Raw genomic sequence first — 27843 nt, forward strand, 5'->3', positions numbered from 1 at the left:
GGCACAGATCGCCCAAATAGATACATAATTACTGATTTTTGTATTTCTTAGCTGCTCGTTAAAGGGCTGATTGTGCGATATCCCCTCTCCTCCTCTCAGGACTCAGATAATAGCTGACTCTCATCTACCGCGCTCCGCTGCACTAGTGTCTAATTCTTGCCGTCTAATGGGTGAACAGGCAGCCCGCGATTAGCCCAGATCCATTCCGGCATCATCAGCCAGATATCTTGCTGTGCTATGCTTTCATTCTTGAACATATGACCACGGTAATAGCAACCAGCCCGCCTCACTGAGCCTTTGTGCACTGTAAGTTATAACTAATAAAGTAATAAGTCAGATCTATAATCTCACTGAGTTAGAGTACATCTTTAGGGCTCTTTCAAATTGTAATCTAATCACCTGTAACTGGAAGCGATGTTATGTTCGCGACTACCGAACCATGTCTTATTTATATATTTATATATAGTATATATATACCGGCCCTGACGGAGAAGCTGCGTAATTGCCCTCCCCTCCGAAAGTCTCTGCCCTAGACAGGTAATCAAGGGTTTCAGGGTTGTTATATATAAATGGTTTGCCGATATCGTCTGGCGACCAAACTGATAACTGAGGAGCAAGTCTAGCGAAGCGTACATTCCGTTCTGCACATGGCAACGACCCCAATAATAATAACAATCTGGGAGAGAGCGGCTAGGGGAGGGTATTGTAAATTAATGAGAGAGCTGATGTTGTCGCAAGTAGTACTCAGTGCGGTTTTTCCACGGAGCCGACTCTCTCTCTCTTTCTCGAGCTGGTTTGTAACTATTAATGCGGACACGTGACCCCTGGTTTTAGGTATAATGACGGCAGGCTTGCCTAAACACGATTAGAATATGTAACACCGGCAGTAATATTTACTCCAAGTCAAAGGTTAGCTCATGGACATTATAATGCGTTTCATGTTTACTCATGTTTAGTTAGAGCAGCGTTTATGCTGTTATGAAACAGTAAAGAGACAGGGTTAAGTTGAGAGCAAGGTTAGTGTTCACTGTGCAGCACACCACGGGTGTACTCTCCGGCGGTTAGAAGAGGTGCGTGTGCTCGAGATTAGGTTAGATTAAAGAATTACATTAATACAATGAAGACGGATCGGTCAGGTGCCATCTAATATCGGTTCAACGTGGGTGTTATAGGTAGGTAGGCAGTGCACGTCCGACAACCTCCACCGTGTAACAAATCAGAATACATCCAGAGCCAGGCATAATATGCTGCAATTATGCATAATTTGAACATGTAATAAATACGAGGAATGCTGTCCGAACCTGCACACACACACACACCCCCACACACACACACACACGCATCACCACCGTACACAGATATACTGGATAAAGTACACATATTATATAAACATTATATTTTCTGACTCCATATCTCCGGGGACGGGGGACTCTAACAGCAGGCTCATTGGCTGACAATAGGATGTGATATCAGCCCGTTCTCCCTCTCTCTCTCAGGTGCATCATTAGTTCACCTCAACCACCGTGTCTGGGTGGTGTTGTGTAGAGTCCGGCTCGTGTTGTAGTGGGGTAGTATCTGTCGTCGCTCTCAGAACAGAGCACAGCTCAGGGGATCTGGTGACTGGTGTCGTCCCCTCTGGTCTTCAGAGCTCTCTCTCTCTCTTTCTCTCTCAAAACTTTAATCTACTGAAAATGTAACGTGGTCGTGGGTCCGTTGTGTGGATTATGGAAATTATTGGTATGTTAGTTTTATTATATTTAATGATAGAAGAGAATGAGATCTGTATAATCAGGTTTTGTCATCGTTAAGAATATTGAATGTTGATCCCTTTCAATGGTATCGTGGTTTAAAGATCAATGTTATAGTGCGCGTTAGGCAATTCTTAGTTCAAGATCTGTTGGATTATATTTTTCTAATAAGGTCTGCTCTCTAAAAAATGCTGACAATTAAAATTCTCTCCTTGACTTTCTGTCACAGTTGATAAAATTCGTTTTATAATGGTCGCGGTCGGTGTTTTCAGTTTAATAACCTATTCCAATGATCTGTAATGTAAATTGTTTCAAATCATGCCTCTATCACGCCTTTAATTATCAAAATGCGAATGATTGCTCAAAATTAAAGCAAAGCTAAAGTTTTAAGTTTCAATATTTCAGACATCTGGCAGTATTTTCAGTTGAATGGCGTACTTTAAGTTCAATGATCTGTGACAAATCGATTCTAAATTATGCCCCTTTCACGCCTGTAACTTTCAGAATGCGAATGATCGATCAAAATTAATGTTTCAATGCTAAAAATTGCTGGAATTCATCTTGTCAAGACTGTTGACTAGTACGTAAATAAGTAGATTCTAGTATGTAATACTTGTCTCTCTTCTGAAGAGGTAACAATCATTAGCATTTCATATAAGATTCCGTATAAACATATGAATTCAAAGTCTATTTATACCCAGTATTGGATGTCTAATCCCAGACCCCTTTAAGCTACTCACACGCCCTTAAATATCGAGCACTCAAATAATGAGACAGATTGAAGGTAAGTTTCAAATTTCTGATCACTTAGTGGACTAAATCTGAAACAAATATAGCTTGTCCTAAGCATTTCATGTAAAATTCCGTATAATATATTATAAGAAAACACATACACATTCAAAGTCCAGTATTGAATGACCAATCCTAGACCCTTTTAAGCTGCTCACTTGCCCTTAAGTAGCGACCACTTAAATAATGAGACAGATTGAAGGTAAATTTCATTTCTAATCATTTAGTTGGAACAAATTAGAAACAAATATAGCTTGTCCATGTCCTAAGCATTTCATATAAGATTCTGTATATATAAGAAAACACATGTATTCAGTCTATTTATATCCACAGTTGAATCCTGAACCCCTTTTAAGCTGCTCTCACGCCCTTAAATACCGAGCACTTAAATAGTGAGACGGATTGAGGGTAGGTTTCATTTCTAATCGTTTAGTGGAATAAATTAGAAACAAATGTAGCGTGTCGGAATATGCGGTGTAGCTAATGCTTGAGCAGGTAATTAGGCTATTATCCCTCTATACTCTTTAATAAAGTATTACAGTACCCAAAACGGGGAGGCTTTGTACTCATGGCCGGAATCTTGAACGTAGATTCCTCTCTAATTCCCAAGTGTATATCGTGTATTGTCCTCAATGGACCTCACTAACCAGTCACCCAGACCTTTCCGGCAGACTTTGAACGTGAAATTCTAGACTTAATATGTAAAGTAGGTGGTCTAAATGTCTGTTATATTACTGCGACTACTTCTCCCGTTGTGAGCTCCCTCATTTCCTTCAACCTCTTCGTGGTACGTCGGTAAGATGTTGCGTTAATCTGGCCATTATAATTCAAGGGGATGGGTTTTAATCACATTTTATCTGAGTAATGAAAGAAATTTAATCAGAAGCTGGAGCATCTTAATAAGATAGCAAGTACTTACTAATCCTCTAATCACATTGAGACTATTGGCACCTTTGTGTGGTAGTAAGGAGCTGAGAACAAATTCAATTTATCGCCAGAATTCAGACTGAAGATAAGGAATTTGACGGAGTTTCTCAAGAATCTAAAGGACTTGCTGTGATGATCGAGTGCTGGGGGTGCACATAGCATAGTCATGTTGTTGTGGTCCATGGTTTAGAAAGACAAACCTTTTATGACTGGGTAGACGAGTACTTAGCATTTAGCAGTCCCCACAATTGTCATGCTGAATAAGACGAATCACCTTGCAGACAATGTTACCCTGCCAACTCCTGTAGACCGCATATTTTAGCAGCGCACAGTTAGCTGCCCCCAAACAAAGTTACCTTTTTCTCGACCCAAGCAGAAAGATTACATTGTTTTGTGCTTAGTAGGATGTTGTGGAGATGTTAGCTGAAAAGTCGCTGATTGTGGTAGGTTGAATGGAGCTATTGCACGGACTTGTACTAAGTGAGTAGTGTCCTAGTGACCAAATTAAAGCCATTATCCACGCATAATTCAGCTTTTGTACTGAAACAATGACAAGGTGCTTTTCAAACGTCAGAGAATTAAATCGGGCTTTCTTTTCTCCGCTGCTTACAGAAGCTTCCGCATTACTTTATCTATTGAGATAAGGCTTTCTTATTACTAATCCATTGAGAAGAAGCTGTTTCATTAATTTACGTAAACTATGTAAATGTGTAAAGAGGAGATTGGATGGCTTGTGTGTGTAGCATTATTGTGGGAAACTAGAGGAGGCTGGATGTTGAGGTGAACAAAATGGAGACAAAGAGTCTGAGTTGAGACAGGTTCACCCATAACCTCATCGCAGAAACCCTATCTCACCCTAACTCCCACACTTGTTATCAGCAGCAATTGGTGATGCCCTAATTCTATACATTTAAATGAACGTGAACCAGGCCGTTACAATAATGGGAATAATGGCGACTAATTGAGAGAGTATTCAGACATCAGACTGCTGGGCCCCAGATATTGGGCCGCTGAGAGTAGCGAGGCAATACACACCAGGAGAAGTCACCCACCACTGCAGGGTCTCATGTACCAAGCTGGGAACCTGTGTTGAAGTTGTGATAATACACGTAACAGTTCGCCGGTATAAGATACGCGTATCCTTATTGGTGCGTAGTATTATATTAGTTGCGGGTAACTGAAGTATATATATATAATAAATGACGCAATAACAGTTGCAGATATACCACTGCGCTTCTCTGGGCAGATTAGGTAAGGGCAGGGGAGTAATTGTCGTGATAAAATCAGCGATGAAAGACCAGTGTACGTGCGGTAACTTTTTATTAACGAAGTCAAGTTGGTAGACTTACCAGAGCCCCTCTGAGCCATGTATCTGATGGCCACTGTCACGGTTTATAACGATTATTATGTAGATTTACAGTTAAAGATTGTTATTATGTTATCAGGATCTGTAGATTAGTTGCCATACAGAAGTCTTGAATATATTATGTGACTGTAAGTTCGACTTTAGTAAATACATTATTTGGTATGTGATCACCTAATTAGTAAAGTTAAAAGCGCTATAATAAAAATCTATTCTCTCCCGCATGCTTGTATTCAGCTATATCGTATTATCACAACGAATTTATTATATTATTATAAACACGCGTTTGTTTCTGGAGAACAACGTGCCACTCAGAAAATTATCGAACGACAATGTACAACATATATTGCGCGTAAGAATGCAACGACCTTAATCCTTTCTGAACATAGTCAAGTGTTAACAGTGTACTAACTGAGTCCGTGTTGCACGTTACACTCTTACAAACCAGCCAGCTCAGTGTATATAATATTGTAACTCTTATAACTCACCTCTCATTCAACTCTTTTTAAACCCCCCGGACACATTCAATTTAAAGGAGCTGCCTGGGTGTAAAGTAACAGAGTGTAAGTGAGAGCTAGGAGAGGAAAGAAAAGAGGCACTTATTAGGCTACATAGCCCAGCTAGAGCTCAGTACACTATTCTCTCTCTCTCTCTCTCTCTCTCTCTCTCTCTCTCTCTCTCTCTCTCTCTCTCTCTCTCTCTCTCTCTCTCTCTCTCTCTCTCTCTCTCTCTCTCTCTCTCTCTCTCTCTCTCTCTCTCTCTCTCTCTCTCTCTCTCTCTCTCTGTCTCTCTCTGTCTCTCTCTCTCTCTCTCTCTGTCTCTCTCTCTCTCTCTCTCTGTCTCTGTCTCTGTCTCTGTCTCTGTCTCTCTCTCTTTCTCTCTCTGTCTCTCTTTCTCTCTCTTTCCCCCTCTTTCTCTATCTCTCTATCTCTCTCTCTCTCTCTCTCTCTCTCTCTCTCTTTCTCTCTCTCTCTCTCTTTTTCTCTCTCTCTCTCTCTCTCTCTCTATGTTATACTGTCTCTCATATAATCAATAATATCTTCAAGCAACACCCCGCCATCATTTGTAATATATCTACACAATATCTCCTGTTTAAACCTCCGCCCGAGGTTATCGCGGCTTCTGCATTTTTCATACCAGTCCTCTCTCTCTCTCTCTCCTGCATTATATTATTATATATACGTTCTCTCAATGTGGGATATATCTATTAATACTGGTACGGTATTTCAAGATTCCAGAAGCTTGTATTCGATTATCAACGACCGACTGGCAGTAGCCTAGAGCAGGGATATACTGCACACGATTTCGGTTTAAGTTAGGTGCGATACATTATCGGGTATTAAATAAAGCGCACACACACTCACTCCTCTTTTGTAATAATAGGTGAAGTTTGTACACAAGAAGAGAATAATATGTGGTTTAAGTAGAGGTGGTCTCTCTCTCTTTTTCTCTCTCTCTCTCTCTCTCTCTCTCTCTCTCTCTCTCTCTCTCTTCCACAGATTTGTAATTATATTGAAACTTGATCCAGTTAAGTAGTGTTGCTGTTGTGTACATTAGAGTGTGTGCGTGATGCATTCTCCCCATTCCGCATCTTTTGTGGCGGCTCTATCATACTGTGCAAGCCTTCTACTACTACATGGCTTTCTGTAGATCGGGCGGCTTCAGTCAGCATTATTTAGGGTACAGTGTATATTACTTTTGGATACACATTTACCTTCATTATATATATATTATATAACCTAAGTAGTAAGTACTCATGTTTCCGGTTACGTAGGATTTCTTAAAGATTTTACACCAGATACCGAGTCCAGAACTGGTATGTTCTGCTCACTGTTCTCTACACTCCCGGAATTAAACATACAACCTAGTTTTATATTCCCCAAATCTTGCCCTCTAATTTGACAAATCTGTCTATGTTAAACCAATTTCTGCGGGCGGCCTTTGGTCATACAACTTCAAAACTAAGTTTAAGTAGTGGTTATAACTTTAAAGTTGAGGCCTAAAGGCGTGTTGTCTCGTTCATGTTGAGGGTATGTGACGTCACTACTATAGAAATAAACCCTGAAAATGCAGTGTAAACCACATTGATAGTCTGAACTGATGAAAGTAAATCTAACTGCTCTAATACGCGACTCGGTCTCAGAGCACCGCGGTTAGGTAAAAATAAATTAGAGAAGCAGAGAGAGAGAGAGAGAGAAAGAGAGAGAAAGAGAAAAAGAGAGAGAGAAAAAGAGAGAGAAAGAGAGAGAGAAAGAGAGAGAGAGAGAGAGAGAGAGAGAGAGAGAGAGAGAGAGAGAGAGAGAGAGAGAGAGAGAGAGAGAGAGAGAGAGAGAGAGAGAGAGAGAGAGAGAGAGAGAGAGAGAGAGAGAGAGAGAGAGAGAGAGAGAGAGAGAGAGAGAGAGAGAGAGAGAGAGAGAGAGAGAGAGAGAGAGAGAGAGAGAGAGAGAGAGAGAGAGAGAGAGAGAGAGAGAGAGAGAGAGAGAGAGAGAGAGAGAGAGAGGGAGAGGGAGAGGGAGAGGGCTCAAGCCGTGTAAATACTTTATCCGGTACCTTAATTCAATAAAGTAGCACTAGACAACCCTGCGAGCCCTAAATTAACACCTCACATGAGTGAAACGTGTTAAAAGAGGAACTGGGCCCTCTAAGTATCCAATTAGGGTTAATTAATAAAGCCAACTCGCTCCAATTACCCCGTTCAACCTAACTAGCGGACATATAGCTGCTGTGTTCTTTGTTAGTGTTATCCAGACAGCACATATTCTAGTTAGTTCACACTTGGAGTGCTCTGACATCATAGCTAAACGTGAGGGTGTGTGTTGTGTTATGTCGGGAGTAATCTCAAACTGTTCAGCTCAACATACCTGCTCTTCTACCGACCTCATTTCTTACATATTATCATGCGTGTTTTTAACAATGGTATTTTGCGGGTAATGAATCATTCTTCTTCGATTGAACGTCTGATAATCGAATGAATTAAGAAATTATTGGGGACGCCCGGGTCTAGTGTGTATCTGAAAAACCAGAAACTTAAATCATTGTAACCCTCTCTGTAACAATAAAAATACTCTCTTATATAATTGGAATAACGTGGCGTAATTTTGTGATGGATAATATTTACAGTTGGTCCCTGGCTCGCGGAGTTGCGATGTTCTCGTCTAAGTTTTATGATCACCGGTATCGTGTCTGTCACGAGTCCCAAGCTCTGGTGACTATCACCAGTTTAACCCTTAACTTTTTATGTCGAGTATTTACTAAACGAATTTACTATTTAACGAATTTAATATTAAGCATATTCCCTCATCGACATACTGACTATTAATGGCATTAACCCCACCGCCAGTCACCATAAGTCGCAGCATTAGTTAATCACTGAACGCTCCGCTTATCTAGTCTAATTTCTTCTCCAATATATTATTATGAATGATAATAATAATGATATTAATATGAATTTTTACTTTGAGACGCTCATTAACGGAGCCATAATTTCAGGTCGAGTCGGAACGCGAGTGAGAAGCGAAGGAGGGACAAGTTGAACACGTATATTAACGAGCTGAGTGCCATGGTCCCGAGCTGTTCATCTCCCCACTCCAGTCGCAAGCTTGATAAGTCGACCATCCTCAAACTTACTGTTTCTTACATGAAACTTCACGCCGGTAAGAAGCCCTATAAGAATTGAATAAAGAAATAAAAGATAAAAATTTACCGCCAAAAATTCCATTTGTTTTTTGGACGGCATGCAGATTGAATATATCTGTAAGTTTGTCTCCGATTGCCCAAATCTCTTATATTTCAAGTTCGTTTGTCACGATGACTAAAGCTTCAGTCTTAACTAATTTAATTCTTTGGAATACATTCTGCCTAGTCATTAACTACTGATTCACAAGGATTTCATTTCACAAGATTTTAGTCCCGCCTCGACCGTACCTTACTCTTTAGAGCCTAAATTTCCAATTTTCTGAAATACAAAATTTCACCGGCCCTAATTTAGCTAGCCACACACGACGAAACGGCGGAAATTAGGGACGATACGGTGAGTGTGTGGGAACTGGTCATTGGCAAGTCCAGTCCTGGAAAACTGAAAAGATAGAATATAATAGACGTGATGGGGTGGAAGTACCGGTGAAGACCGGCCACTTAACTATTGTTATTGGAAATGATCTGGACGTCACGTATTAACATCGCCATTCATTCACACGAAACAAAAATTTCCCTGGTATGGATGGCTCGCCAGAAACAATATTCAGCGAAATTTCACGTATATTTCGATACGCAGTCACGAGGATTAATCCGGTGATCTGATTAGTTGAGCCTAGTCACGTGTTGAGATAAATCTCTTCACAACCATACGCAACATTTATCTCATCTTCACCTGCTCAATCCTTCTCACATTCCACCTACATATTATTCTCTACTCACACTCTAGTTATGATATATTTAATAGATTATAGTTTTACGCCCGCACCGGCACACCGTACCGTGTCCGTAACAATGTTCTCAACATGAAATTTAGCGTTTTAAGGCACTTTAACTTCATCCCTTTGTTGAGTAGGTCTAGAGTTAATAACATTCCAATTATCATGAGATGCTTACAGATTGCTGAACTGGAACACAGTTACAGAGCATTATTGTAAAGGCCGCAACACTCCACTTTAGTGAATAAAAGGCAATCGACGGTAGCCCTGGGTTGGGGAGGCGACTTCTTGACGCATTTGCTCAACACTATGACAATGGATACATAATAATATGTATATAGCTTATTAATTATCCGATACCAGCTATAACTTATGTATAGGAACATGGTGGTTGCCCGTGCTAAACGGTCATCTCGTCGCAAAGTTATTGTTACAATTAGCACACAGAGTGCCGGCAGGGCTGAGCCCAATGTTACCAACCATTGAACTGTACTGCAGCCCTATAATCTACATGTTGTAAGATATAATATAACTGCCATGTAGCAGAGCTCGCAGCATGGCATTTGCTGCTACTCTCGACTGTTTATACATATATATATAATATATGTTACATGTTTCTGAGAGGCGCAGTGGGCCGTGTAGAGTAGCTGTATGGGGGATTGTGGGGGGGGGGGGGGTACATTATATAGCTGATCACATATATTACATGTCACACAATAGATCTCTGTATGTGCGAATATATGGCTCGCAAGCGTGTCCATTCCTCACACATTATACTCTCTTATTATAGAGCAAGAAATACAACACAGTTATCTCGAGGTGACCGAGTGTTAACTCTGCGTTTTGTCTGAATCGGTGCCAAATCGAATGGAAATTGTGCACAGACCGCCAAATCGATTTGAAATCCTGCACAGTAAATTGGAGGGGTGTTATTGGAAGTTGGATACAGCTGGCATAGAATAAGGAGACACTGTCTGTTGCTCTATTAGTCCACACAACGACCTGCACAGCGTGGGCCATTAATTAGTAAAGGCATTCTCAGGTCCTCATAATTGGGCCGTAGAAACATGTAATTCATGAGTGATTATTACACGGAGAAATCCTAAGATCTAAAGCTCTTTGTATGTTCGCAGTGATTATGTATTTACCTCTTTACTTTATATGGCACACATCTTCATGACATCTTATTGTATACATATATATATCTGGAACTGCTTGTCCACATTTGAGTATATTATATATATCGGGACCTGATGGATCTAGCATATTTGTTTGGATGGGGGTAAATGAAAGATTATTTATAGGTATCATGCCTGAGTTTCGTGGTACAAAGAATTTAGATCGTTTCCAGCCATATTATCACTTCCTTAGTTACTGGAAATGTTTGTACAGTGACAGATGGAACTTCAACTACCATGCCAAACAAGCAGCTTTCCATTGAATAAAATGCTGAAGAATGCAGACATCCCCGCATAAAATGATAATCCTAATGCTTAGAGTCAGTAATGGGAATAAAAGGGCGCTTACATGGACCAGCGAATACTTTTTCAGGAGATTAACTTACCAGTTAATTTAATCATCTACAACTCGATCCGACCTGGTTTTAATGACAAAAACTTCTCGAGTGTGTAATGAATAAATTTTCTGGGGCATCTCAACTGGACTTTACGTGCTTCTCCGTCAGGAGGAATAAGAAACAACACATCTCATGCAGCATGAATGTAAGCACGTGTAGAGTCACGTGCGGCAGCGTAACACCACACGCACGTGTACAGAACGCCTGTTACCACGCCGTCTGAACTGCCTACAACCCACCTCTACGCCTCTACAATCTAATTCCTGGCGTAACTTTTTCGAGTGATATGCAAGCAAAATGCCCGTTTGTTCTGAGCTATTTCGCATGTCGAGGGATACACGCTAACATTCGCGGACACCTGACGTTCCGCGCTAAATGCTCCTGCCGCGCGGCTCAATTGAGTCTACTTACATTGTTAGCATTATAAAAATGTAGTCATTTTCCGGGCAAAGCACCGCATTGTTATCCATCTGTGCAATTTCGCGTTCGAAAAAATCGGGTTTACCCAATAAGGTAATTGGTATTTAATTGGATTCATGTGGAGTGATCCAGTGCGAAATTGTCTACCTTATGTCCCACAGTACATCCGGCTTCGCTCAATTTCAAGCTTTGGTTGACAGCAGTGTGTTGAGGCGGGAAACAGTATGTTTACATTACACGTTGTACTCACATGGTTTAGCCAACCTTCGACTTCCTGGAACTTGGATAATGTGATAAAAGGCACCCAAAATAGCAACACATCACGCAACAGACCTCAGTTCTCCGTAAACTTAACGCCCGGTTAAGAGGTTTAGTGCGCGCGAAATCTACTTCATGTTAATGTAACCAGTTAGCGGTATTCCGCATTTGGTTTCCAAACTACTTTATTTCAAGCTAATCACGTTGTTTTTCAGATTTGTTGTCACCGTCACCCAACGAATCTACTGTTAGCTGGAAGCCCGCATTTTTGTCCAATGAGGAGTTGGCAACGTTGATGTTGGAGGTTAGTTCCGGATCAAGGTTTTTAAATTTATACCGTCTGCCCGGAAGGATCTATGTCTATCAGCACATTTCAGTCATAGACACACTGAATTGGTTTTGAATCAAAAGAACCTCATTTGAAATAGAACAAAAGAATTTAAGTACGAACGGAAGCGGATTTTATTAGGTAATGCAATTAGTTTTGTTGCAAAACTTCGGAGAGTACCCTTGAGGGGTGACGTGACGGCTGCCCATTGTACCACTCCCCATTCATGAACAGAGTTCATTTCAATGATAATCATACCAAGCAGACAAATTGTCTAGTAGATATGCAATTAGCATATTCAATTTACTAGCATGGTCGGCATATTTATGTCGGGGCATTGTTTAATGAGGGGACATTCAATGCGTGCACTACAGTTGCGGGCATACTTCTTTTGGTCACGATTTAGATTGTCTAGAATATTCCAAGTACTGAGAACCAGATCAAGAAAATTATCACTTGTTGAAGCAGTAGAAAGACAAATTTGGGACGAATGTCATAACTCAAACAGGGTCACTGTTATTAATAACTATTGTGAGCCTTTTGATGAAAAAATTATACATAACTCTCATCATTCAACTTTAACCGGTTTCAACCTTCATCTGCAGGATCCTGATTTTCAAAGTAACATTTAAATAATCCTCAGGCATTGGACGGGTTCCTGTTTGTGCTGTCGGTAACCGGAAGGGTATTGTACGTTTCTCATACGGTAGCGCCACTTCTCGGACATCTTCAGAACAATCTGATTGGCCGCTCTCTCTTCGATCTTGTTCACGAGAATGACCGGGCAGTTCTGGAAAACACCCTGAAAACTCACTTTAACTCTGAGGTTTGTTTTATTTGGAAAAAGTGAATTTTAGTTCTACTATAAGGAAACTGGAAAGGCATTCCTTTTGCCCACGTTTCGACTGTACATAGACGATTCCAAGCAATGAAGGCTTTAGATCTATAATTAATTCAAAACTGAATTTAACTTTGAAGAAACCATACTTTGTAATGTTCCATTTCTTCTTGAAAACAACTATCGGTGTGCTTCGATCGATATCCGTGTCTCTCAAGATTTGTTTTCCCTAATCTAAAGCCGCTATAGCTTTGATCTGGAATACATCATTCCCCAGGGAAATCAATTGTCTCAATTCTGTTCTTAAGTGCAATCCAGTTTGCTGAAGGTGGAATATTATATGAGATTTCCCAAACAAATTAGAAATCAATTGTTGGACATAATTTTTTTCTCATAGGTCACCAAAATAAGTGAAACTGATTGATTGATCTGAGACAATTTAATTTGTTTGCAATTCGGCACTGAAGCTCTAGAAAATGAGCTGATTCATCATACCTTCGGCTGCCTGGTCACTAAGCAGGAATGTTATCACGGGGTCGGCGCTAACTTTATATTCTCAACCTTTGCTCCAGGAGCGTTGCTCCCGGTAGTACTACTTGTACTACTTGTTATAAACGGTTCGAGTAATAACGAAGCCGCCTACTGAGTCGCGAGATTCTTCATGAGGTACATTTTAATCCGTTGAAATGTATTGAATGGCCACATCTCGCTCAATATTTCAAAACAGCGCCAACAGGACTATAGCTATTGAAACTTTGCTATAGAAGAACCCATTCAAACATGAGTAATGTTAAGAGATAATGACTGACGAGATCTTCAATTTCTTGATGTAATGACGTTTAACGTTACGTTTTATAGAATAATCTTTTGTACTCTCTCCAACCTTAGTTATACCTAGCACGTTCATTTAATATAAAAGTGATTGTTAGCGGTTATTTCCTTCCAAAACGACTTAAACGAATCAAATGAACCATGCCACATCAAATCGAAGTAAATAATGCCAGAGCAAACTCTGAAATATTGAAAGAAAGAAACCGGATTAAAACTTAATTGTTTTGGACCGGTACATCCACATAATAAAGGATCTGTGATATAGTCGATTTGACTACTAACATTGCCATATTAAACTGTTAAATGTGATCTAGATTTAACATAATTGTTATAATTTCGAAGAAATAAGATTTGTATCACAACAGTCAAAACCTCTTAAATCATCCCTTTTCCTGGAAGCTACATCTGCAGCTCAGTTCTTTCGCCGAAACATTACTCAGTAATAGCTACAGTTCCCTCTTTCCACACCATGTCGTGATGTCACAACTATTTACCTATTACCACCGTCTATTTTAGGCTACATGATATAACTCTGCCAACTTTTGTCACTTACCAATTATTAGCTCCCTCTGGAATTTGGAATTCCTTCTTCGATCCCCGTACCGGTTCAAAAGAGTTTTTAAAATATATGTACATCGAATGTCTGTTTTTAATATTCTTTTAAATACTTTTTATTCTTATTTCGGATGAACAGGGTGTTCACGATACAATAGTACGGTTTCAGACATCTGTAGATCAATTCATGAGGGAGCAATCAGCTATATTTGAGCTCATTTTCTTTGTAAATCGATTAAAATTATGTTACAACCAATCCAGATATCAAATAAAGCTGCTCGCTCTTTCATAAATTAATCTACAGATGTTTAAAACCGTACCAATGTTTCGTGAACACGCTGTACTTTGCATAAAGCTTTAACCTCGATATTTTTCCTTCCTTTTGTTTTGATTTCTCGAAAGTCTTGCGTCTCTGCAAGTCTGCACCGTGCCAACAAGACTCTACAGAATTGACAGATCATTGTCACATCATTCCTATGACTTGTGCCTAACTGTCCTTTTTTCTGCTCCTTTTCCTCCTGCTTACATTTTTCCGTCATACTATTTCCAATCCGCTCTCTGCGCCAATAAAAATATCAGATCATTCAGTGATGCAGAGTTTCCTTAAAGCACGTGTTAAAGTGATTACTGTTGACTTGATATTCCGGCCGTACATTGCCACGGTTAGCTGACCGAGTCACCCTCCCTGCTCGTCGTTCCTTAGCTACGTAAATTGAAATAGCCTATTACGCAACTTGCCTCCCCCCGTACGTCCTTAGGCGAAATGTTACAATTTATGCTTAATTACATGCCTGGGGACCTGCACATATTTATGCCTCGTAAACTAACAACCTCATTATGAATCACCAGTCCGTAAATGAGAATTATCTGTAACTTAAGTGGACTTGCCCTCTCGTGTACTGCTCACAGAACTTGTGATTCTGCGTTTCAGAGTGTTGCTCGTTACACACGGATACTCGGATAGCCTCTCTTCCGCACAGAGCCAGGAGTACCAGGATGATTTAATGCAAGAATCACCTGGTCACCTCCGGAATTGTCACTGATAGCGGCCTGTAAAATAATATCGCTGTAATGGAAGGGTATATACGACAGAGAGAGAGAGAGAGAGAGATAGAGAGGGGGAATCAGTGAGGCGTGGGGATAGTAGAGAGGACACCAGGTGGGTTAATACGTGTCCTAATGTCCGGGGCCCCCTCACGGCTGCCTGGCACCTTGCCGCCCTCCCGCACAAAACAACTCGAAACATTCCCCCTCTGTAAACGTGACCCAGCCTGAGTGTGGGGAACTTCTCCTGATGTATAATATTCAGCACACCTGTTACTGCGGGAGGGGACCGGGGGGCTGCGGTGCGCCAAACTGTACTGTGACTCGGCCCTGATTCCTCTTTACTCGATAAGGGGCACTGTAACACGCACCATCACCGTGACAGCTCAACAATAAATAATAATTAGATTAGGATGAGATGGAGTGGTGCAGGGTTCGTCATTATTCTTATCTCTCCAACCCACACTAGAACCAGTGATCGGGCCCAACCAGTGATCAGTCAGCAGTCTGTCTCGATTCCTCCCAGGTATGTTAATATGGATCGCTCGACGTTCCGTCAAAGTGCGCTCTTATCCAGGATTTCTTTATCATGTACTCGGGTACGGTCATCATCGGCTACCGATTTTATTATCTGTATTGGTGTACAGGGCAGTCTAGACGATGCAGTGTGTACAGTTGTACTGTCACCATGGGACTTGCAATTAGATCACTAAATCTCTCAGCAAACATAGTTAGATTTAATATACTACAGTCTGGCCGACAGACAATGGAAGTTTAAAAAGTCTGCAATAGGACGTAAAGTCAATACATTTTATCGCACGTAAATTTAACGTTCCCGTTAACAAGAAGGCGGTATATGGAGCTAGTGCGAGAAAGCACGTGAGTACACTGGGAGGCCTCCCAGCACACCTCGGTTCTCCTATCACGTACTAATGACAATGTTGTGACTCCCTTCCCACAAAAACCTGACTACCGTTCTATTTCAGATGGCGGAGAGTAGCTCCAGCTCGGGCAGCAAAGCCAAGGTTTCATTCAGCATCAGGATGTTGCGCGGTGGGATGAACTCATATGAATTAGTTCACTGTTCGGGAAATGTCAGGAGATGGGAGGACGCCATCAAGAATCCCAACCAGGTATTGCATTGCAGTCACGGCTATCCGTGTTTATAAGGTTTATATTCGGGTGTTTATAAGGTTTCAGATGCCAAAGGAATGTGTTGGCGTGAGATGGAATGAATGCTAACTACGTTGCTTTTATGAAGCTACTTCAGCTCACTCCATCACCTCACTCAATTTCTCTTGTCAGGACGGAATGTCGGAGATCGCTAGTCTCAGTCAGGGTCTCCTGGAGACTGAAGATAACCCTACTCACTGTCTCGTAGCAGTTGGTAAAATGGAAGCTCCTAAAATCATACGGGACATAAGCTCTTTAGATCTGGGGAAGAATGAATACCTTTCCAGGCACAGTCTGGAGGCAAAATATCTCTACGTTGATAACAAGTTAGTCTATTTTTTCGGACTGTCCAGTGTCCAAGTAATTTAAGAAAGTTCTAGATCATACATCGGAAAAGGAACATTAGTGCCTTGTTATAATTGTTAATGCGTGTCGGTGATCACTCAAAGAGTTTTTCCTTGTCACATATCAGTGTCGTTAGCCCGAAAACAGGGTCCGATCCTACCCTAAAGTACGTATGAAGGGATTGATAACAGCGACCCGACTTTCGAATCTAGCCCTAGTTTAACGTTTTCCTCTTTTCAGGGCTCCTTCTATCATCGGTTACCTACCCTCTGAGGTCATCGGCTGCTCCGCTTACGATTTTTACCATTTAGATGACCTGTCCATTCTTTCTGTGAATCACAAGAATCGTGAGTTGGAAATTAATAAAAATCGCTAGAATTATTAAAAAGAAGACCTCCAATTATTCCGAAGCGAACACTTTAATTGTTTTAGTCAGCTCATCATAGACTTTATGAACGTGAATTAGTCCTTTTTAATTGGACAATGAACAAGTACAAGTCAGTGCGAATTATAACCGATATAATATATAGTATTATAAAAATAATATTATAAAAATTACAGTGATGAACCACGGGAACAGCGCCACAATGTTTTACCGTTTCCTGACGAAGGGTCAACAATGGATCTGGATGCAGACCCACGGCTACGTACAAACTAACAAGTGGACAAACAAACCCGAGACGATTATCTGCCACAACGTCGTTGTTAGGTACAGTCAATCTTACGACTTGTTTTAATCGATACTTTGAAACTTTTTTTTTCCATTTAACGTTATCTTGTAGCTTTCAAGTGTCCAAAATGTTCAATATCTCAAACTTAAGATCCATTTTAAAACATTACGTTACCACAGTGGTTACAACGTCAACGCTTATCATTTTAATTGTCGTCATTAATTCGATTATTGGCAAGAATTTGGACGGTGGAGGTCATGTGCCTGACTGTTTGTCACAATATGTTGTTTTAAGAACGGGTATAATTTGGTTATCAGTAATTTAACGGTTAAAGAACGTCGGAATTAGATTATAATTTGACCACAAAAAAGAAACTGGTGGTAATGGTAATTTAGGGAATTTAACTTTCTTTGTAAAATTCAACTGTTACGTCATACATTTTGTGGTCTTAAAATGAAACGGGTGGACAATAAAGTGCAACATGATCAATAATGCATCATGTTCAGAGCATAACTCGCTTTTCCGAGTCTCGTAATCGCTCAAAATTTCATACTCAAATCCTAACTCAGATTAATTTCAGTTACTCGAAAGTGTTGGAGTATCTCCACGCTCGAGCTCTGGAGTACGGTCCTGCTCTGCCCCCAATGTCACGTGGTAGCTCCCCGCACGCCATGCTCATAAACTCTTTGACTGGGACGAGGAACAATACCGCCCAGAGGTTACCTGAAGACAGGATATCTGATGTGACACCAGGCATCCAGAAGGAGGAACCTCCCAGCCCACCTAATATAAGTGAGTAAACTTTAGCTCCAAACTGGAACATTCTGGAGCGCTTGTATTCTTGATAATCTACTTCCAAGTATGGAAGTAACTAAGTAATTTTACTTAGTGACTTACTGTTTTGACTAAATTCGATAATAATTTCAGATGTTGCTGTAGCTGGTCAGAGTACTAATAATATTGGACACTTTGCCACTCTCCCTCCGATGCCTGATAACCTGTACCCTAGACCAGCTAACGCTGCGCCTACAGTCTATCATATTGTAGAGGTACGTTATTTTATATTTCAGTACATGAGACTTATATTTGTTTCTTTCTAATTCAAATTAGAAGGTTGCTTTTCAGAAACCTTGTCTCGAAAAAATATAACAACTGACATTTTCAGAATGTGTCGGACGATGCGAGTCAGACCTCCTCAGTGGGTTACAGTAAGATGGATATAAGTCCTGGTCCGGTACAGGATCCTGACCACACTATCATGCAACATTCTGATCAGCAACAACTGCAGCACATGACCGTCCATCGGGGCCCGGTCATCAACATCCCACAGCAGACCCAGCAGCAAATGCAACACATTCCGCAGATGCACCAAATTCCAGGACAGCAGATTCAGCAGGCTCCCAAGCATCTTGTTCAGCAGTTGTCCCCACAAGACCACCACCAGCAGGTTCTGCAGCAAGCTCAGCAGCAGGCTCAAGCGCAGCAGGCTCAAGCGCAACAGGCTCAAGCGCAGCAGGCTCAACAGGCTCAAGCGCAGCAAGCTCAAGCACAGCAGCAAGCTCAACAGCAAGCGCAGCAGCAAGCTCAGCAGCAGCAGGTGCCACAGCAGCAGCCACAACCTCCACAGCAACAAGTGCGGCACCATTCACCTTCTGGGCACCTGAATACGATCCAGCAGCACACGGTACCTCACCAGGACCATCACCAGGTGGTGACATCCGTATCTCAACATATCACCAACAACTCTGTGCCAAACCAGGTGGTTTCGATGCCCGTCACCACCAACGGACCACAGCACCAAACAGTCCATCATCATGTCCATCCTACCACCAACGGGCAGATAAGTCACGGAGTTCAGCAGATACATTTGCATCACCAGCAGCTAGCAGGACAACATGGGTCTCAGTGTCACACTGTTCAGAGTAACGGACAGAGGCATCCACCTCCCCAACAACAGCAGCACAGGCAACCAAACCACATCATTCAACAGGGCATCCAACAGCAAGCACAGCAGCATCCTCAACAACCCATCCCAAGTTCTATGGTACAACATCAAAATATAAGCCAACAACAGAACTTGGTCCAGCAGCAGAATGCAGCTATCCAGCACGAATCACCGTCAACTCAGCAGCACTTCTCGCAACCTCCAACACCTGACAAGCTGGTAAACTCTCCCGTTAATCATCATGTTAACGTTGGGACGCCCCACTCTAATCCTTCAACTCCTCACCAGCTACCCCCTCAACAACCTGCTCCACAGCCACAACAACCAAGACACGCCTCACCTCAAGTTCTCCTGCTGCCCTCTGGACAACACGGCTACATTCAGGCTAACCAGACTCAGCTTCGTCCGACCATTAATCTCCAGGGTATGCAGTATATCAACGTGAACAGCGGAACAGTGGAGTCCAACGCTGCACCTCAAGCAGTCATGTCACCTGGAACCCCTGCTACTCCCCATCCCACAACCCAACAAGAGTTCACATCACCAAACATCAAACCGAGCGGCGGCAACATAGCACAGTATACCACCTCCCAGCTGACACCCCAGCAGTACAGCATCATCCCCACCTCAGGAGGTATCCAGGTCCCTAACAGCAACGTTATCATGATCCAGCCTGTGCAGGCTGCTGGAGGTGGTACTCAGTACCAGTTAGCGCAACTATATCCTCTGATTCACGCGGTCAATCCCTCTAACGGAACTATCGCAGCGATCCCTCAAAAACTTCAACCGAGTAACGGAACTCACATCGATCTTACGAAAACACCCAACACCACGTGTTATAACGTGCCGGTGCCGACTGTGAAACGGGAACAAACGCGGTGCATGAAGTCCCCCAACACGCCTCTAAATGTAACCCAGTGTGGAGCCGATAAGACAGTGTTCAGGAGTCCAAGTGATGACTATACTTTATCTTCTGCTGGTTCGGATCACAACATGTTGGATCACTTCGATCCTGAGGTCATATCCATGATTCTCAACAACACGAACATAGACAATTTCAATCTCGACAACCAGTGGAATCATAATTTATTTGACAATCCGCCCAACAGTACTCACAGCACCTCCTCCAACCCGAGCCCAATATCGGCCCATTCGCCCGGCACCTGAGCCCCGTGTGTCCGCAGCTCCGGACAATGCTTGTCAGATTTCTCGAATCGTCTTCAGCGGGTATAACAACGGGTCACGATACTGCTCGCGCGGGGGCAATCCGCACGGCGCGGCGCGACCATGTCGTGCTCAGGCGGGGCCGTGTTTTGCTACTCTAGAGAAAATATATCAGGTCCAAGGTTTCGCGTTTGCTCTGGTCTCCGGCGGTTATATTATCATTGAAGTATCAGTCAATTGTCAGGTCTCGCTGCAGGTCTCGAGCCTGCTCTCGACACTCATCATTGTATGTGGAATTTCCAGAGGGTTGAATTGTATCCCCCAATAGATTTGAGATCTGCGGATGTGATCGTGTCGAAATATATCTGCGACGGTACTTTGAACACTTGATATATACTTATTGTTTACTAGGGTTTAATGATTACAGGAACTCCGTGCCTCCTCACATATGTTTATGTTTTATACAAAGGACCGCCTACAAACAACTAGGAAGAGTTTTTGCGATATGTTGTCGCGGAAATAAGCTCCAAACGCGTTGTGCCCTGTTTAATTTTGTAATTTAAAAGCGGAGCTATAATTATAGTAAATCACTAATCGCAGTTCATGAAGGGTTAAGTTATATAAAGATGAATTAGTCCTTGTGCTCCCGACTTAAGTTTAACATTAACAATTTAATCTGAAGTTTCTCGGCTGGACGATTTTCTTTAGATTTAAAATGATGATTCTTTTATTTTGGAGAAGTATTTTATTATCTGTAAAACGTATGATCGATGTGGGACCTAGTCGGGTTGATACTAGAGATGAGCATTAAAGCCACTAAAAGCATATTCTAACTCTGGAATACTGCTACCATAACGGCTAACTTAACCGCATCTAATCTCCACCATCAAACTTTCAAATTTGATTAAAATTAAGATCTCATTTAGACCTAATCGTAATACTCGTACCTTAAGAAATTTTATCGCACACTGCACTGCCGGTTCATCAAACAGAGGTTTTCATATTTGAATGCCTTTGATCTGCAATTATCCTCCAATTAACTGCAACGCTCATTCCCCAGGTTCCACATTGTAGCTGTATCATTGTAGTGATTCATGTGTTTTTAACCTCCTTGTAAATACGACTATGTGTGCATTACTATACTCTTTCACCCAAGTTAAGCACCCTACCGATGGTATGAGTCACTGTCATACATACGTGACTAATTGTTTAACTTAAAACTGACTGTACTTAGCCATATTGTATTTGCATTAAACAAAGATTTTTAGCATTTCTCATATAATTAAACATCCATGCCTCCGACGTCACATTTGGCTTGCTTTAGCTCCTTCAAATTTAATTCCGATATTTTGAATTGTTAATCTTTCAGTTGTGTTTTCATGCGATAAAATGCAAAAACTAACGAAGGTGCGATATTTTATTGGCCAGGGGCAAATTCGAAGTCCACTTTGACGATTTACCGTTTCTTAACGATTACCGATAAAGGCGTTTATGCAGCGACTTAGTGCATCGATTTTTAATGAGTCATATTTACTATATTCGTGATTTCCAGCGTGGCATGGCAAAAGAATAATTTCGTCGCAAATTACCTACAATTCCATTATTAGGAAACCTCGACTAGTTGATGAATGCCATGTCACGTTTGGATTTTTAAAAGTGTAGAAATTTTAATAGAAATTGGATTTATTAAATTATATAGTACGCCAAACAATCGTTTTATTTTGTCCTGTCTTAATTTTTAGTTTGGTTTGACTCTATGAGCAAAGGATTCGTTAGTGATAGGTGAGGTTAGAAATTTTAGATCGGGATTTGTCAAAATAAGGAAATTGCAATGACTATAAAACCTCCACTGACATACCGCGGAGCCAGAAGCGATGTCATTAGTCATATAAACATAACGTTTGCAGTTTGACAGCCTTCTTATCTAGTTGTGGGCCGAATAAAGCTGTGTAGTTATCACTATCAGTTATGAGTTAAGTTTGTTCCATTTATATATACATACATACATACATGGTAAGGGTTCCTCCTAGTCGTTGGAGTGGCCTGTATCACACACATCGCGTTGGCGGCGTAACATATGTCTCCACTGTACTCGGTTGGTAGCCAAAGCTTCTGTTGTGTTGTTGTCGATGTTTTCAACACCTGTAAACTTAGCAGCATCTTTGAGTACGCAGGTCTTCCAATTCTTCCGGGGTCTGCCCCTTGACCTCTTTCCATAATTTGGCTTCCAGTTCAACAGAAACCTCGGTAGTCAAGGGTCTGGCATTCTAACTACATGTCCATACCAACGTATCCTCATATCCTGGCAGCACTGATGAAAGTCTCAACTGACTTGATGCCAGCCCTCCTAAGAACTTCTTCGTTGGTCACATGAAAGAACCATTTAATCCTAAGGATCCTTCTCAAGGAGGTCTGATGGAAAACCTCGAAGCGTTTCATCTGCTTTTTGGTGGTGTTCCAGACTTCAGCTCCATACAACAAGATGGTGAGGACAGCAGCCCTATAGATCCTGATCTTGGTTGGAGTCTTTATAGTTCTGCTATTCCAAATGTTCCAGAGCTGATGAAAGGCGCCATTAGCCTTCTGAATACGGACATCCAGGTCTCTGTCGATTGTCCCATCCCCTCTGATAGTTGCACCCAGGTAGACAAAGTTGCTAACCTGCTCGACGGGTTCACCCTCAACCGATAGCTCAATACAATCATCCTTGATGAAAGGTCGCTGGGAGGCGCACTTGCTTACAGCCATGCATTGGGTCTTCTTTGCATTTATTCTGAGCCCAGCGTAGGAGCTGTAATGAACTAATAGATCAGTTGACTCCTGTAGGCCTTCCCCTAAGTTGTCCATAATAGCCATGTCATCAGCATAATCGGTGTCCAGAATGACCTTTTCCTCGACCGTCTTCATCTCCTTCTGCAGCACTGCGCCTTGACTGATGGTCTTGTTGGTCTCAGCCAGAAATGCAGAAAAGTTTAGGCAGAAATTTTTATTTAAATCTTTATAGAAATTAACCCTTGTTGCTTGTTAACTCAAACCCCGTCTTCATCCCCTTAAACCCACGCTACTTCTTGGTACCCCCTCTATATTCTGACAGTACAAACAATCCACAACACTATGTCCTCCCCCCCCCAAGTCCGTTCTGATGCGACCATTCTTAATGAACAATTAATGTAAAAGCAATCGAATTAAACTCCATGACAGTTTATAATAATGTTCATTTAGATCTGTCATCATAGTTTTGTCCATCCACTAATGCTCCCCAGAAGATTTACAAACATCATGTAAGGCCCTTTAGGCATCTGAAAGAATCTGGATCGGCTGTAACTTTGGGACCCTGGGTTGTTCCCCCAGACTGAAAGTGCTTCCCTAGTTTGCCATAACAAATACCCTTTTGTACCTAAGCTTCAGAACAATTCGATTCTTAGCCCACAGTTTGTTGGGTGCTTTATATATAGATAGTGGATCCGCTTCGGGGTTATGGCGGGTTAGGGGGTTAGGGTTTTATTAAACCGTCTGTACGGTCAAAACCCATAGAAAACAATATCTCGTAAGTTTTTCTGAGGATAATTAGTAAATAGCCATTAGGGCGCACATTATGATCCGAGGTGAACACCGGCCCCGTAACCTTTTTAACCGTTTTTTATTTAATCCCTACTGAAATTACACCTGTGCGTTAACCGCACCAACACCACTTTGACGGATTTTTACTCGTCTAAATTTCTTCGATAGACCCGGGGCCAGCCATTACATATGGTCAACAACCCGCTATTAGAGATTAGGCGGCAATGACATGTCGTTGAACCGCCATTAAAAGTGGGGATACTGTATTAACTGTTTCAAAATGGACGTTTGTAGGTTCACAACTCGGCGCGCGTCCTGGAGGTTGGAACCACAAGACAGTCTCTTCTACTGAGTCATCACAACCTAAAGATGCCTATAGCTTATATTAACATGACAGGAATCGCTCCTCGGCCAAACCCCATATTATGTATTAGACATTATGCGGAGAGAGGTACGGCCCGACTCTTGTCTGCTTGCCGATTATCTTTTGTTCACGTGGTAAACACGCCGCACGAAGTGCGCGGCTCCCCCAAAATGTTTCACGTACACTGTAGATTAATGACATGGCTGTCACCTCGTATATACAAGGTTGTCTCAGCTTTTAAAAAAGACATTTGTGGTACCAGATAAATGGACCTTAGCACCGCCGTTTATAAAAATTTAGCGAGACATCCGTCAAACTTTTTAATCTCGGCACTTGCGAAATACGAAACTAACGGCCGCGGTCCAATCATATTTAACAAGTTTTTAATATCAAGCGCCCGTAAACTTACAACAGACGAACTGATTAAACATTCTGATATGAGGTATCGTCTATTTTTATACGCGGGACTCTCAGCTAATGTTCATGCCGATGGAATAGGTACGGAAGTAGCACGGCCCGGCCAGACCATTAAACATGTATTAATGACAAGTTCAAAATAATACTTATACTTGCGCGATCGCCACTATTTACAGAGCCCACAACGGCCCATTTTAAGACGATTTCCGGTATAGAATTTACCTGGCCGCCACCGTGGCACTTGACTCTGCATTGGGCGCGAAGGCCGCATTAGCAAATAAATTAGATGATGTTTGCAACGTGGTAAAATAAGTTTGGAACTCCAATGTATTATAAATTAGTGGGCTTTATAAATCACAAAAACGTATAGCTTACTTAGCTCATACGTAATTTCCTAAGTAAATCAAAGGGCGGAGTAATTTTAGTGACCAGGATGTAACTGGAGTTAGCGCTGGCCCGGCTACTTCGGCATGATTTCGAATCCTTCCGTGGAAACTTTTATAACCTACTTGCTTGGTACTCATGGTCGATACAATCACAGCCCAACCAACTACTTGATCAGACCGATTCACCTTCATGCGCATACTTCATCTGGGACTTGGGAGCCGTCAGTTGAGCTTGCTCTCTGACTCGTGGGTTGAAAACATCGTGTACAGTACTTCGTGAGTAGTACAGTACTTCACAACGATAACCCGCCTCCCCAAGCAAATCTCTTAAATTAAAGGCTTTATTAAAGGTATGATAGTCGGCTATACAGCAGGTTGAATAATAATTTAGCGTCTATTCAAAGTAATGTTTTATTGTTGACTATGGAAGGGCATGTGTGTAATATAAAAAAGTAGTAACACATTGTATCACGTCGTGACCCCCATTGTCGTTTCACTTACGATACAGGGGAGCCGCGCACTTGTGCGCAGCGGGTCATACAACGTTGAACGTATGACAAGTAACACACATGCGCTTCCTAGGAAACGCATGTGTAATGTTTACTGGACCGCGCTCAGCCTGTCATTCCGCCGAATGAACATGATAGCCTGAGGTCCCCAGGTACAAGGTAAGTGTAATGTGTGTCAAAAAGTTGTGATACACATGCGCTACCTAGCAATAGGAAGCGCATGTGTGTTTGGTGTTAGTACTTTTTGGCACACATGCGCTTCCATAAATAAACTGCAAACTGGTTTCCAGTTTCGAAAAGAACTTATTTAAAGAACTGATCAAAAACAAGAACTTAGAAAACTCGAGAACTGGACTCTTCTTTCTCTTACCCCAGAGGAGGACTTGTCATAGTCGAAGTGCGCGGCTCCCCCTGTATCGTCAGGACGATAGTGGATAGTGAAACGACCGTGGGTGAAACGACCGTGGGTGTCACAACGTGATACAAGTAATATACTAATAGTCAATTGGACAAATTACAAATTAGTGATTAAAAGACATTTTCGAGAAAAGAAATTTTTTTGAGAAAAGACAATTTTATTATTATTCGGCGGCGCGCGCTTCGCGCGCGAAAAGTGGCATGCAACGTATGTCAATTATTTATCATTTATCACCAATTCAATACATAATCAATAAATACATATCCGAATAAATTTGATTTAAAATTAAATGATAAGTATGCTAGCAGCTAGCGCGCTTGTATTTCATCAATATACACGCTGTTAAAATGGGTCTTACCACACCGCCACTCACATTAGCACAGTTGGTGAACGGACCCAGGCGCTGTTAAGCTTTTATGAGCCCTGGTTGACTGCTGATAGTGGCGACGGGTCTGACATTAATTTTATCTTAGTTTTCCCTATATACCAGTAAAATTTTAGTTTTGAGTTATATGATTTTTATGCAATATTAATGATTAAGTTACAGCTGCTCGCAATACATTATTGCTTAAAATTTGTTACATATGCTCGATATACACATAACTTTTAGATACACTTAACTTTTAGATACACTTAACTTTTAGATACCGTATGTACATATTAGCTCATAATACCAAATAACAATAATATATTAATCAAAAGCATGAAGAGGTCCAAAACCAATTCAAGCATGACACCAGGTAGAACACAATGTCATCGGGAGTGGGGAGGACGGGAGCTGCAAGCTTATTAATGTTTGATTCCACGTTGATCCGTTATTATGCAGTCACCTTCTATTCAGGCGGTGTCGACGGATCATGCGAAAAGGGTTTTTGACAGGCTGTGCCCTTATATATATATTACCATAATTAAACTGAACCATTGCCTGATACGATGTAAACATGAGTGTTGGATAAGTGAGCCGCGCAAGCGCTCGCGCGCGCATTTCTGTCCCTCTGACAAGTAGCGCTTGAATAATTTAGCTACCAAGACGTAAATCGCGCATTACGTAAAGTATCATTTTTCCCTTCGGATAAAGTGAACGGTACACCCGCGTGTAACCTGCTTCAATTGTCAATGGTTTGTGTGTATGTGTGGTGGAGTGAGTTTATAATGTAATGATTCAGAGAATCTTTTTCTTTTGTGGTGTATATATGATGTGAGTGACAGGTGTAAAATGAAATATTTTAATATTTTAATCGTCTTCAGCTGGGAGAGGTAAGTAAAATGGTTATTTATATCTGATATCTTAGTTATCATAAAATGTTTATCGATCGGATCAAAGGCATGGGTCTTAGAGGATGTTTTGTTTAGGGTTAAAGTTACTCTATCCAGGGGGGGGGGGGGGGGGGGGGGGGGGGGGGGGACGTTATTTTTACAAGGGGAACATTTTGTTGAAAACCAGACGTTTCTATCTCTTTTATTTTCGAAGTTAGGCCCCTACCAGTAAGGGTTTCTGGGAAAGTTTGTAGTTACTTACATTGTTGGCAGTCTGGGGGTTGAGTCGTTGTTTTAAAGTGTTCGTCTTCACACTTAGCACCGTTTCCTCCCATGTTTGTGTACCCAATTTCACAACGAATTTTCATCTCGACTCCTTCTCTCACTGGTAGCTTTGTGAAAACATTTTTCCACTCAGGGTTTAGCTGTGAACATTTGGCTGAAATATCAAAAATTCGTTGCTTTAATTATATAGTGTTAATAATTTTAATAATTTTCATGCGATGATCGTAAATAATTACACGTTACATCATCTTATCTTATG

The 27843-nt window shown here is 41.5% G+C and overlaps 1 protein-coding gene across 1 annotated transcript in view; it reads left to right on the plus strand.

Annotated features, from left to right (window-relative positions):
- The window catches only part of LOC134811925 (circadian locomoter output cycles protein kaput-like), a 36415-nt gene extending 14323 nt beyond the window's left edge, over positions 1–22092 (plus strand). Inside the window, exons 5-14 of the mRNA XM_063819078.1 lie at positions 8317–8480; positions 11709–11797; positions 12465–12647; positions 16076–16222; positions 16395–16588; positions 16848–16954; positions 17169–17316; positions 17859–18070; positions 18206–18327; positions 18444–22092. Coding sequence (XP_063675148.1) covers positions 8317–8480; positions 11709–11797; positions 12465–12647; positions 16076–16222; positions 16395–16588; positions 16848–16954; positions 17169–17316; positions 17859–18070; positions 18206–18327; positions 18444–20390 — 3313 coding nt within the window. The 3' untranslated portion in view covers positions 20391–22092. The remainder of the gene's footprint in view (positions 1–8316; positions 8481–11708; positions 11798–12464; positions 12648–16075; positions 16223–16394; positions 16589–16847; positions 16955–17168; positions 17317–17858; positions 18071–18205; positions 18328–18443) is intronic.
- The last annotated feature ends 5751 nt before the right edge of the window (positions 22093–27843 follow it).

Source organism: Bolinopsis microptera, chromosome 2, assembly GCF_026151205.1.
Source record: "Bolinopsis microptera isolate Bmic1 chromosome 2, MBARI_Bmic_1.0, whole genome shotgun sequence".
Classification (NCBI taxonomy): Eukaryota; Metazoa; Ctenophora; class Tentaculata; order Lobata; family Bolinopsidae; genus Bolinopsis; species Bolinopsis microptera.